At 41.4% G+C, this 13,859-nt stretch overlaps 1 protein-coding gene across 1 annotated transcript in view; it reads right to left on the bottom strand.

Annotated features, from left to right (window-relative positions):
• Nucleotides 1–5,307: 5,307 nt before the first annotated feature.
• CDH17 (cadherin 17) overlaps nucleotides 5,308–13,859 on the bottom strand; it is a 35,915-nt gene continuing 27,363 nt past the window's right edge. Inside the window, exons 12-17 of the mRNA XM_008630741.2 lie at nucleotides 12,932–13,176; nucleotides 11,076–11,206; nucleotides 9,922–10,158; nucleotides 7,977–8,093; nucleotides 7,754–7,870; nucleotides 5,308–6,875 (exon numbers count right to left, since the gene is read on the bottom strand). Coding sequence (XP_008628963.1) covers nucleotides 6,769–6,875; nucleotides 7,754–7,870; nucleotides 7,977–8,093; nucleotides 9,922–10,158; nucleotides 11,076–11,206; nucleotides 12,932–13,176 — 954 coding nt within the window. The 3' untranslated portion in view covers nucleotides 5,308–6,768. The remainder of the gene's footprint in view (nucleotides 6,876–7,753; nucleotides 7,871–7,976; nucleotides 8,094–9,921; nucleotides 10,159–11,075; nucleotides 11,207–12,931; nucleotides 13,177–13,859) is intronic.

Below are 13,859 nucleotides of genomic sequence, written 5' to 3'. Positions count from 1 at the left end.
ATCGGGTCTGGCTTTTGCCAGGCATGCATCTGGCAGAGAAGGCACCTGCTTACAGCTTTCAGGAGCTAGGGCTTAAAAAATGACACTCACACATGTGCTGATGACTGCAAAGAAAAGAAATGATCAATACAAGGAGGGGACATAGTAACATGCCCTAGCTTGGGAATTCAGAGTCCTGTTGGCCCCAGGGCCATCTTCTCCTGCACCATCACAGAGCTCTGGAAAGGCAAGAGACGTTAGCAAGTGACAAACCTACAAGCCCAGCATCCAGGTTGTTCCTAAAATACAAGGTATTTGTGACTAAATGACTTGTTAGTACAAAATGGTTTACTGATGCTCAAACCCACACAGCAGAATGAGCAGAAATAGTCACTGCGTAGAGCTTCACATGTGTCCAATTCTTTTCCTTCTTATTTTAACTAATTAGTTAAAATAATTCATTTAGCTTTCTTTTGGCCTCAGATCCCCTGATGTAAGCACATAGGAATATGCCCTGCTTCTCATACATTCCCCCAGTCCGCTAGCCCACAATGACAGCTTGACTTACACAGAAATAATAAACCCCTCTTAGCTATGCCTCAGTTAAAAGAAGTGCGCTGTGCATCATGGAAAAAAAAAAGGAGCCCAGCAAAACACTTAACAACTGGGACCTAAGACAATAAACGTAAGGCTCTAAAAATTAGACTTGGCAAAAGTCTAATGCAGATAAAATCAATAAGGAAAGGATAAGAATATATTAACACAAAATATTTCCTGGGGAAATGGAAAAAGTTTCATAAGAGTAGATCGCAACGTCAACAGAGTTATCCAAAGGGCAAGAAAAAAATCTGTAGTCTTTCAGATGTTGGCCAAAAATGAAAGAAAAACAGGCGCCTTCTGAGTCAGGTCTGGCAGCAGCAGCCACCAGCAAAAGGAGCTCAAGAGGGGTGGCAGCTGGAAATCACTCGGCTTCTGAAGCCCCTGTCACTTTGCTGTCTCTAATCCTTCTGTGGCCACCAGATCCAGAAGGATGTAGTTGCAACCTGAAGTTCACTGACATCCTTCCAGGCAGGAGAGACAGTGATGGTTCCGAGGAGCTGCACAGCCTTCAGGCCTGCCCACTCATTCAGGCCTTCAACTGGGGCTCAGAGTATGCTTCTGCTCTCAGTTTTTAGTAGGTCTTGCTTGGTGCTGCCTTCCTGTTCCTTCTACCTGCTGATGCTCTCCCACCATTACCTCTGCTGGTAGCCCTTCGCTGTCACACTGAATGTGTGAAAGCAGCACAGCACCAGCTATGCCAGTCCCCACCTCTTATTAGTCTGCTCAGCTGGATGGGACAAGTTATTTCAGAAGTTTTCTTGAGTTATAACTAAGGTAAATCCGGTCAGTAAATCTTTACTGGCATCACCCTGGTACTACTAGTCCTCCTCTGCCTTTCCACAATGGCTTTTCTGTGCTGAGTGAGCATAGACATGTCACTTTGCTGGGAAGGGACAAGCAGCACAGGTGAGCTGAACTGCACTGCACAGAGGGATGGGATAAACTCTCTGTGAACCTCATGTGAGGAAATGTCTTGTGGATTCAGCTGTTGCATCACTTCTGCTTTGCCAAACAAAAGAAATAATTCAAAAGTAGGCAAGCAGTTCTGCAATGAAGGCCTCAGGGTGTGAAATCTTCAAAGAAGCTGTTTCTGGCAGGTGGAGAAACAACAGGAGGTGCGTGCCTACGCTGACTGCCAGCAGCTGGACCCCAGCTCTTTTCACTTGGTGATGGGATTAATGCACCAGAGGGATCTGCCCTGGTCTCCATCTTCCCCAGCTTCTGTTCTTTCTGCTCACTTCTGAGAGCTAGGAATCATGTGATAGATCTACACCTCCCTAGAGGATTTTCATGTTAATGTTAGTCCTGAGGAATAGCGAACTGGAAAAGCAGGTTGTGCAAACACATTTCTTGACCATATTCAGCATTATGGAATGGTTCAGGAATGGTGAGATGGTGCTTGCTTAACCCCCACTTTTGATACTGATGTCATAACCAGATGTAAGTGGGCAATAAAAGTTGTCATCTTTTTAGCTGCAAACACATGGCACTTCTTCCCCCTGAGCTCATCTATGGCAGAATATCTTTTTACAGCTGTACCCATCACCCATCTCTGGCCCCCAAGCTGTAAACAGAACAGGCTCAAGCAGTTTGTCTCCCTGTGCTGTACAGCCTTTCACTATCAGTGAAGGAACATGCTGTCCAGCAACGAGTTCAAAGAGCTGCTCCTGGTTTGCCTCTAATCTTCTGTTTTTCTTTTGGAATATGCAATCAAAACTTGAAGTATTTTTCCTGGCTTATGGTCATTAACATGTTCATGCTGTCCATCTTGCTGAATGTTTCCATGGTCTTTTACTGAACTAATGGATGCTCACGTACATCTTCGTAAGCCTTTGGTCACAGGCTGTGGTGCTTCCTTTTTCTGAGCTCTGTCCATAGAGGATCGCACAATCACAGAACAATCTGAGCTGAAAGGATGGTCCCTTGCTGTGGCACAGACTTATAACTCTGGGACTTTGTCTGGAAATTCAAGCTGCAAATTTCTGAGTCCTCTGTTCAAGACCTAAAGAGGGAAGGAGAGCTTCTCTGAGTGGGTTAATGGCACTGGAATCATATTTAGAGACTGAGCACAAGATCTCTGGTGTCTAGAAGCAGTGGATTACATCTGTGGATTACATCTGTTCCTTGCTCTAGTTGGTATAAGCAATTAGCTAATTTCAGCTCCCAGTTTTGGCAAATCTGTGGGAAATAACACTAGGAATAAATGTGTTTATATATTTTAAAGTTTTTTCAAACTTCTAGAGACGTGTATTTAGGATTAGCTGCTACACAGAGGGATTGCGAGAGCACCCATCTGCTTTCAGCCAAAACCAGTCGTTCTTTATCAGCCAGCTTCCTAATCCCACCTAAATTCCCTCTCTGTTCCACATGGTGCTTGCCTACCCCAACAGAGCCATTTTTTGGGTGAAAACACATTTCCCTCTGCACTTCCCAGATCTGGGGGGAGTCTGTCCCCCCACACATGCTGGTGGCTCCAGCCAGCCACACGGCACAGCCATCCCAGCCATGCTGCTGGCACACAGCCCTGCCCACCCATCCCCATCCCACCAGTGGCTGCCTTACCTTTATCCCCATTAACAGGCACAGCAGTAGCTACGTGTGGTAGATACAGCCTTGTATGTTTGATCGTGTGAGCAGGGCTGATGAATTCTCCTTCAAAACGTGGATTAAGGACACATTTTCCCCCCCAAAAGCTGCTGTTCTGCGGCATTTGTTCTATAAACCCAGATAAAAATCTTGCTCTTACTTTTCAAGTTTATATTTACAAAAGGGTGGAAAAAGAGGCATAACGACAGTTTAATTAATGTATGCCATTAATCCTGGAGATAATCAAAAGCCTGATAAGTCTCTAATCTTGTAAAAAATAATTAGAAAGCACTGAAACATCTTTTGCTCACTGTAAACCTTGTAATGAGATGCTGGATGCTTGGAGGAGGAGCCATGGAAAGGAGTAGTGCCAAAGGACATATTCACGGCAGATTTCATCACTGAATTTCTTGTGTGATATTGTCCTTGGCAAAAACTGGAGTCCAAAACCATCAATGTTGTTTTCAAAATTTGTCCTTCTCCTATCAATGTATAAAGTTATTCTAAGAATTTGTGGGTATAAAGCTTTTGCTTCTCTACCATTTTCTTGTAAGTATCATGTATTTAAAGCACTACTTCAGTTTCAATGCTTGCAGATTTTACTAATTTCTTCCTAGTTAATCCTGCAGGTGTGAAAATCATGCCAATATACAATATCTGTTATTCAAGCATTAAAAAAAAATGAATACAAGGCAATATTTCCAAGGTGTTTAAAAAAGTAATTATGTGGCCAACTTCAGAGAACTATTTTTTTTGGAAGTCTGTACAAAATTCTTGTTCCAATTCTGTCTATAGCTTTGCACTTTTATGTGTAAAGTGCAGTTTATGTGTTGTCAGTTATTACCAATAAGTGTCAATGAAACAACTTTGGAGGATGCAGTGACTTACAGACATTGTCCAGATTTTGAGGAGCTCAAAAAGAAGTGCTCATTCTTGAACTCAGAGCAAACGTGTAACATACAAGGGCAAAATGTCCTAATGTCTGCACTTCTGCAGGGACCTGGGAACTAGCTGGAGCTGGTGGGAAGCATGGTGGGAAGGAATAATAATAAGTATTGCTTCTATTCCTCTCCAGAGACCCAAAGAAAACTGAATTTGTCCTCTGGAAAGGAGGCCGGAGGCAGCAGTCTGCTGCAAGGGGGGGGGGGGTGGTTGAGGCTGGGTGAGAACTTTTGTCTGGCTCCCAAAAAAGACAGAACCAATGAAGGAGCCAAAGCAAGACTGGGTTAAATAAACCCTGGAGGGCTGGGGGAGAAGTCCTGGCAGGCAGGCAGGAGAAGGGTGAAGAAAATGAGAATATTTGTGTCAGGGTTGGAAATTGAGGTTTCTTTCTTTTTTCTTTTTTTTTTTAAATTTTGTTTAAGGTTGAACTGTACAAGTAGCACTAAGAAGCAGTGGTTGACCAGGCACAGGTTAGCCAGCAGCTGCATTGCTTGGGTATGCCCTTGCAAGTATGACCAGCCCAAGCCCCTTGTGCACAGGGGACTTTTGGCAAGTGGGCTGGGGAAGGGGGCAGAGGTGGGGTGAGGCAGTCGGGGTGCTGCAGGCCCTGGCTGTGCTCTGATGCAGGCAGAGGCATGGGCTGCCAAGGGGCCATCGCAGCAGCAAGGGTGAATGTGCTCAGCCCCTGGGGATGTCACCCCAGGGCAGATGCCAGAGAAAGAGCACCCCAAGGTGTTTTCCTTCAGACTCTCCAACCCCATGTGAACAACATTTAGTAATTACCTGCAGGAGGGCTGACTTCCAATGCACTGAGACTGAAAGGCTTCAAGACTGAAAGAGGGTTTAAGACTCTGAGGATGGGGATTTTTTTTGCTTGTCTGAGGAGCTGTGCTTTCCACCAGTCTATGAGCAGCTGGGAGAGGGCAATGTTAGTCTGGGGACAGGGACAAAGTCCTGCTGTCAAACCAGCCCTGAATGTAGGTAACTGAGGAAAGAAATTTTTTGACTCTTCTCCTGAAAAGAAATTGTTCAAAATAGGAGATGCACTTGAGTAAACTTAGCAAACAGAAAGATAGGTCAGGGAGACAGAGCAAAGTGGAACTTCTGCACATTTTCCCTGTCTTCAGATAAATCTGTGTTGGTATACACAAGTACAACGACTCCTGAACTTTGGCTCCTTTATTTATAAAACAATATACTAATCTTAATCCCGGGACACACTGACGTAACTGAATGTCATACTTTCCAAATATAATGGATTGCATTCCCATCATAAAATAAATACATTCCAGCAGTGAGTCCCCCAGCAAATAACAGAGCTCCAACAGCTGGGGAAGCTGGGGCAAGAGGTACAACAATTGGGTTGTGTTGCTGAAGCCCAAAAGCCAAGTTTTTGCTGGCAGCATTCTAGGAAAACCTATTATAAATGAAATGCTACCAAAAAAGTGCTCTTTTCTTTCTAGTTCTGTGCTGCATGCAAAAACCATTAAAAAAATCCTGGGTAAACAAATATATTCTTTTCCATATGACCTTTTCTTGAATGTTTTCAAAAGTATATTGTCTTTTTGGTTTAACACAATATTTGTCAGCTTTTATTTATAGCTTAAAAGAAAAGCCTTCCTCAAACTGTCACCAAAAAATGCCCTTCTATAGGCATGCTGTCAAGAGAAAGGCTTTCTTTCTCTGAGTGTCACCCTGGGTTCAAATACATTTTACTCTAACTAGGATAGAAGTGGCTCCAGCAATCATTGCATCTTGTATCAGCTGGACACGTATCTCTCTGGCCTAAGAGCCACTTTTAATCTGTATTATGTGAAAGTAAGTGTTAAATACAGTAGATAACCAAGCAGCAATGGTTTGCTCTCATGCACTCTCTCCTTTTTTATTTATTTTATAAAATAAGCAGGCACTAAAACCTTTAAAGAACATTTTTATTCTTATCTAATGTGTAGGGGGCAAGAGCAATATTTGCAGCAGTATGATAAAACAGAATATTACCCAACTCCATATGACTCGGCATGGGGTTTTTAACTTGGAAATTGTAATGAAAGGCCATGGTGCTTTACAAACTGGTTCTACTCTGTGGATATCAAAAACAAAAAATTGGAAAGTCACACTGCTAGTAGAAATTCAGCATAATGAAAGCAGGCATGACCCAGGGCAGATTACAAATTGCAGTAAGTTTGGGACCTCCTTTGCTGAGAGTCAGAGATCCCTACAATTTAATGGGATATCTTCAAATGTAGCACAGGACTTTATTCCCCAATCTGATATTCAGTGACTTACTGAGTTGGAAAGATACAAATACATGCAGGTTGACAAAATGTAGTCCTCTGTAAAGTCCATATTTACTTCAGCTGTCAAATGAAGAAGACTGGTCCCATGTATAGATCCCTGAAAGAGCTCAGCATTTGGTGTTGTCATGAGTTAACACTTCGGTCAAAGCTGACACGCTTATTAATGGCTGCTGCTGAAGGTTACATATGTTTCATGCTTTGTGACTAAACAGTATTAGGTACAAAAGTGAGGTCAAGCCCCTGGGAGTCAACTTTTGCGTGTCTTTATCCTCAGTTTGTGATAGTATACGTTTGGGCTTCGGAAGCTTCAAAGTTCACTCATTCACAACCCAAGGGGCAGTTTTGTCTCTTGATGAAACAGTCATTAAGCCAGTCTGTCAAGTTCAGCTTTATCTTTTGCATCTTTGTGATCACCCTTTTCATTTTTCTCTTTGTATTTCATGTGGCAAAAGACAGCCCCTAAAATGACACCTGAAAAACAGAGAGTGTTTGTCTGTAAAGGGAAGAGAAAACTTTCTGAAAAGATGTACCAGCAAGGGCCGTGACACTGCGCTGTAATATCCACAGTGCTTTACCTCTTGAACAGAAGCAAACAGCTTTGAGGAAGAACCATGCAGCCTCGGACCAAGAGCATGGATCCGAAGTGCTGCTGGGCAGGATCAGATGCCTTGGGGCTCAGTGGCCTTCCCCCAAGAAGAACTTTTCCTCTAGGATCTGACCAGATGGCAAAGTGTCTATTTTAGCCCCCCTCCCTTTAAGCAGTGATTTGTCATGTTTGTCTTGAGATGTAGTCCCCCTTATATATATATATATACATATATATATATACATACATATATATAATGTATAGCTTGATCTTTTAAAATCATAATGAGCTCGTTACACTGAACATAAATTTATTTCCTCTTTATCAGTGTTAGAATGAATATGAACCATGTAAACCTACAAAGCTGAAATAGGTGAATAAAATGATAACTATAAGCTACAGGTACAGATATTTTAAGTAGGAAGCTCCACTATTTTCACTATAATCTGGATGCCCACTATAATCAGCTCAAATCCCCTGACTGGCAGAGGGCAGTAAGTATCAATGAAGTGACAATATGCTACAAGTACAGCAGTTTCTTCTGTCCTAACTGGTTGTTGTGCCATTGGATGTTTTTCTTATGGCCAAAAACTTAGAAGTTTGCAACCACCATGATACACAATCATGGGATCTTCCCTCTTTCACTCATTCTGCAACATGCATGACAAATCTTCACCCAACAAGTGAACTAGTGTCAGAAATGCAGCAGCACCATCATATCTCAGCAATCTGGCTTCAAATCAACCAAGAAGTAGTGACTTACCAATGATGAGCAGGACCCCAAATAGAATCCCAATTGCCTGCCCAGGGGTTGGCCAGGAGTGCTCACGGTCTACTTCGATAAAACATGAATTTTCACTGGAACACTTGCAGATGCTTACTGCAAAAGGAAATGCCATGAGGTTAGTGAGAAATTTAGTAGTCACATTTGGTTATTTATAAATGTAACTGCTGTCTTGAAATTAATAGTTCTGTGCATAGAATACCTTTAAGATTCACTTTGTTTTCCAAAGGAGGTTTTCCATTGTCGTTAAGTATTATTGGAACATTATACTCCTTCTCTTCAAAGTTAGCATGTTTTGGGGACAGGTAAGCGTGAGTAGCTGTAAGTAGGAAATGGGACATTCATGTCAGCACAAGAAAGAAATTGAGTTCAACATTCAGACCAGCTGCAAATATTCTTTTTTTAAAGGCTGCTTTGCACATGATAGTAATTCATGTTTTCCTCTATGTCTTCCAAGATCTCATTGGTTTGCAGATATTAAGTAAAAAGGGAACATCTAGAAGCCTAGTCTGGCTTTCAGCATAATATGACTATAGAACTTCCTTCCTAATTTCTAGACCAGGCCAAATTTGATCTTGGAAATGTAGTAGGACACACCATCCTTCTAGTGACCTTACACTGTCACATCTGAGACTCTTTAAAAACTGGAAAAGGTAATAATAGCCCTTGGAACCAGATCAAAGGTCTGTTGATGTAAGTATCTTGTCTCCAGAATAAATGGAGATTACGATGAAAAAGCAAGCATGTATTTTATTTTCTCCTAATGCACTCTCACCCTTCAAACATTTTCAGCTCAGGGACTTCTTGAGTAAGATGTAATTTCTTTCTTTGCACTTGTAGAAAATTTCTGCATAGACAACACCCTGTTACAGCAAGTTCCCGAGTCAAATACCTCCTCATCCTATCTGCACTGGAAATAACTCCACAAAATTCACTTGAGGGTCCCAGGTTTGTTTATTGGAAGAGAGAGCAAAGGATGAACCTTTGGCCACCCTGACCATAGCATTCATAATTTTATATCTTTCTATTGTATTTTTTCCCTATTGTCTTCCAAGATAAAAGGTAGTAACTTACTTTGCTGCTACACTTTCTTACATCAAGCCACTCTATGACTCTGATTATCCTTGTCACGCTATATAAACTTGTTTCCTGTCATACTGAATTTTTATGGAGATAGACTGGAGTTCAAAATGTGAACAAATTATGGATTTATACAGGAGCAAAATGATGTCCTCAGATTTCTTCTCTGGTTGTTTCCTGGTAATTATCAATATTTGAGCTGCTTTTCTGAACAGTGCTGATAAATTGATCTCACATTTCCCTGGAGCTGCTTACAGGTCTCCTTCATGACTCATAATGGCCAGCTCAGCACCCATGATTTCAAAAGTGAATTTCGGAGTCCAGGATTCACTGGCACCTGCCAATTTTATTGTTCAACCAACTCAGTCTTGGAAGAATGTTCTGAAATTCTTCACACTTGGTTCCTACTCAAATAACTTTGTATAATGAGTAAACTGTGCCTCCTCATTGCGTAGACATCTGTCTTGAGTTATGCAGATCCCAGCAAAAATCTTTTGAAAAAACACAGGTGAACTCCCTTCACTGCAAGAGCTGACCATTCACTCCAAGTCCTGACTTTTAAATTACTATTTATTCTTTCATAACTTTAAATTTGTGGTAGCCCAGCTTTCTCTAGTGGCACAGTTCATCGAACATATTTTATTAATTCAGACAGGCTCTATCAGCCAAGCACATATTCATGTGCTTACTGTCCCCTTCAAAGAGCTCCATTCAGTTTGTGAGGCAGGACTTCCTTTTGCACATGAAATGTCAGAAATGTACATTTTGCAAACTGCTCTATTTCTTTTTCAGCAGTGATTCGTGTTCATTAAACACACATACATTTCATTCTTGCATGTTGCTTCTCTCAAAAATACTCATGAAATTATAGCCTGCAACATACTATGTTTTATCTCTTGCAAAAAATAATTAATTACTTTGGTGTTCTCAACAACCTATTTTTTTTCTACGTGGAACACTGGATTTGCAATAGTAAGAGTGAAAAGTTCTGAATTCTGTAGTTCTTCTTATTTACCAGAGTAGCAAGTGAGTCCCATATCATTGTAAGAATGGCTGTATTAGCTTACCATTAAACGTTGAGATTTCCCAATTATTTCTTGTATTCATCTCATTCGCAAGGGAGAAAGTAAATTTTGAATAAAATAAGTGTTCATCAGCATCAGTAGCTTGAATAAGAGTTCTCTCTCCTCCACTGACCGGGTAGCAGAAGAAAGCAGGATAATCCATAGCTAATTGTGGACGGTTGTCATTCACATCACGTAAGTGTAGAATCAAGAACACTTTGGATTTCTGAGCTACATTATCTGTCAAGTTTAAGAGAATGCAAAGTTACATGCACATCTTGGATTTACGCTCTGGGCTCTTTCATTTGCAGCTGTCATAGAGGTACACCATCAGGTAGGCAGTGAGAGGTGGTATTCTGTCTCAGGATGTCCTGAGGGATTTGTGGTAGCTGCCACTACTTTTTAACAAGCATGGCTTATTTATCACCAGTTCTTGCTAACTACAGAACACTAGCAAGGGAAAGGAGGCAGGTTGTATGTAGTAATCTGTCACATCCATCATGTCTGGCAACCAGTCACATCCAGTGACCAGCGCTCTTTGGAGCACTCTTAAGCATGAAATGCTTTGAGTTTTCCACCCCTCTTCTACATACAAGAAATGCAGGTCAAAATTGAAAGATCCTAATGGCTGGAACTAGAAGTCCTAATATATTTCAGACTTAATAAAGTATTAGTTTTAATTATAATAAAATGAAATTCTGTAGAAGGTATACAGGAATACAGTATCATACAGTCACCCCAGGACAGAAAGTTACAAACTACTCTCCAGGTATGTTTTCAGGAAGCCTAACCATGCCTAGGTGAAAGACTAAACTCTTCATAGCTGTAGAGAAAAAAGTGGCAGAAAATATTAATACCGAAAACAGTGAAGAAATTCTAATCTTCTCTTTCTGTCATGTGGCTCAAGAAAATATAAGACCACAGCCGACTTCATGAAAGCTATTTTAATCCTTGTTATCTACAGCATCAAGATTTCTTCAAGAAATTTAAAATCTTAAGAAATATATACTTCTAAGGATACATCACAGGATGTATATCCAAGATTACATGTTCCAGTACTTTTAATGAGTTTAGTCATGGTAGGTATAATAATTCCTCATAAAAGAGTAAGGACAGGGGATTCCTCTGTGTGTATATTTAGTTGTTTCATCACTTACTTTGCTCTGATGCAACAACCTCTATTGAGTACACTTCTTCTTGTTCTCGATCCAAAAGGGAAGCAGTGTATACCTGCCCAGTGGCTGAATCAATTCTCAGCCATTTTCTCATGTCACCTTCCAAGGAGTATCTTTGGAAAGATATAGGGGAAAAAAATCACATATACTATTCCAAATCAGGAAAAGATTCTGACAAAGCAAGTACTTCTTTGTTGATTTTATGCAAGCAGCTTGATTACAGTTGTACTCCAAGAGAGGGTTCTTGAAAGACTCGCAGTACTACAGTGCTAGAGCCAACCAGAAGAGATTGACAGAGGAAGAGGCCAAAATCATCCAGAATAAGTGTGAGAGCAGAACTATGGAAATGCCACCACTACTCCAGCCTGTGTACTTGCAACTCCACTTTCCTTTTAAGTGGGGAACCTGGGATGGCACTGAGCTTTTAGTCTAGAACTGTGATTTGTCCAAACCCCATGTCCATCTCACCCCATCACATTTCCCACATCTTGGTTTTGATTGGGGAACAAGCCAAGGGCTGGGGGACAGAGGGACCAGCCAGGCACCCTATTGTGGATCAAGAAGGCGCCAGGACCCAAAGGTGAGCTATGGTGATTATCTTCTGCCAGTGTGGAGCAGCCTGTAACTACCACTGGGGCAGCCTCGGAACAGAGAGTGCTTTAAGCATCACCACATAACTGCATTTATATCATTGTTTAAAAAAATCACCAAGGTCTCTGGGTATTTACTTATACAAATTTAACCATGAACATATGACCCAGTTAAAGCACAGGCACTTGCTTGAGTAGAAGTGACCCGACCTTCTCATTCAATGTTTTTGTTCTTTCAGTACCCTTTACAGTAGAAAAAGCATGCTTGTACATCTTCTATTTTTTACACTTTTTACTTTATGCCCTTTAACCTATTTTTAGCAGAAATGTGGTTTATGTATATCTGAATTCCTGACATCTGTCTCTGTCATCATCCCCCAGAGCTTCTGGACTATGTGGCTGACTTTCAAACTGGTTTGACAGAAGGCCAAACATGATAAGTTCCCAAAAGTTAGGGACAAGTAGAAAGCCAGATGAGAAATCTCTGGGAATAAGAATCCACAGGAGGCCTAAGAGTCATATTGTGCAATTCCATTAACCACTTCATATTTTGCTGAATTTTAGTTAAATTTCAAAAACTGTTTGTTTTGAGTTGGTCTGTTCAGCATTCTAGCTGGGAATTGTACAGCAAAAGTCACAAATAGTTCTTCTATCTGACTCTACTGTGTAAGGTACATTTACACCATGCAACACAGCACAGAGCTTTGCATCCACAATAGAAAGAGGTGTGTCATTTCTGACAGCTAGGAAAGAAAATGAATTAATTTTCAATTGTAGACTTGAGGTTGTGTATTTTGGTGGAGAAAAAGTTGAGGTTGTGTATTTTGGTGGTTTCCTGCATGACATGAAAAGCAGCAACTCTCCTGCTGGTTCAGGAGTACCCAGTATATGCTTCATTTTATTGTTAAAGGCGTTATTGATAGGGAAACCTTGTTATTCTCAGACCAGCTCTACCTTTTTCCTTGTGATATAAATTAGCCTGCTTCCCTTGTGGTTTTCTGTTTCAAGGCTGATGTTTATCACAGCACAGAGAGAAGTCTGGTCAGAAAAGCACTGCCCAGAAGTCTGCTGCAGGTGGGTTGCTGGCCACCACCCCACCACACATCCACCTTCTACTAGGAGATAAGACTTCTGTAGAAAAAGTATTTTCCCACGTGCCAAGTATTGGGCATATTTTCCTTGCACCTCCTTTAGAACAATTTTTGAAACCTTAAATTCAATTAGTTAATGACAGTCACTTTTTTTTACCGTACAGAATCCCCTTCAGGATCATAGGCCTCCACCCTCATGACCAGGGTATTGACAGGAATGTCTTCAGACACTTCTGTTCTGTAAATTGGCTTCAGGAAAACAGGTGGCTCATCCACATTTGTTACAAAAACTTTAAATGTGGTAAGAGAGCTTGAGTTGTACTCCACACTTGGCACCAGCGGGTCAGGGTTTGTGGCGTTGATCAGCAGGTTGTACACAGGCATTGTTTCAAAATCAAGAGCCTGGATGAATTAGAAAAAAAAGGGGTCTTGAAGCAATGGCCCTGCTGCTGTGGGGAGCTCCAATGAGAAATTAGAAAGTCCCCCTCTTCTCAAGGAGGAGATTGCACCCCAGATACAGGCAAAATAAGTGGGAGTTGTCAGGAGAAAATGACACTCGGAACGGTAAATTTAAGTGAAACCATATGCCTGTTTAGAGGTCTCCTCACTGAATTTTCTAATAATGTTGCCACCTGCCCAACTAAGTTTAATAACAATATCCTGTTTACAGAAATAGTATTTATAGCTCTGTATGAGAAGGCCTCAAATGACCTCCGGGTGCCAAAAGTCAGGCAAGGGTTGTTACACCACAGAGTTTCTCACAATTGCCTCCTTGGGAAAAAATGAGGCTGAGGCTGATCCTGAAGATGGTCAACCACACACTGCCTCTGCCTGTGCTTGAGCACACGAGCTGGATGCACATTATATGGCACCCCTTGAAAATGAGTGATGGGTTTTCTGGACCCATAGTCCAAGCATCTTCGAGAAGGCTAATTTCAAAGGGAGAGCAATATTGCTATTGAAATTCATGGATGCAGCAGAAAGTGTTCCTTATATGCCTGTCTCCAGCATTCAGCATATGGGCTGTACCACCTGCTGCAGCACACGCTGTCCTTGGCTTTGTCACAGTAAAGTTTCCCTCAGCA

The sequence above is a fragment of the Corvus brachyrhynchos genome, unplaced genomic scaffold, assembly GCF_000691975.1.
Source record: "Corvus brachyrhynchos isolate BGI_N302 unplaced genomic scaffold, ASM69197v1 scaffold302, whole genome shotgun sequence".
NCBI lineage: Eukaryota > Metazoa > Chordata > Aves > Passeriformes > Corvidae > Corvus > Corvus brachyrhynchos.
This window is presented reverse-complemented; position numbering and strand designations above follow the sequence as displayed.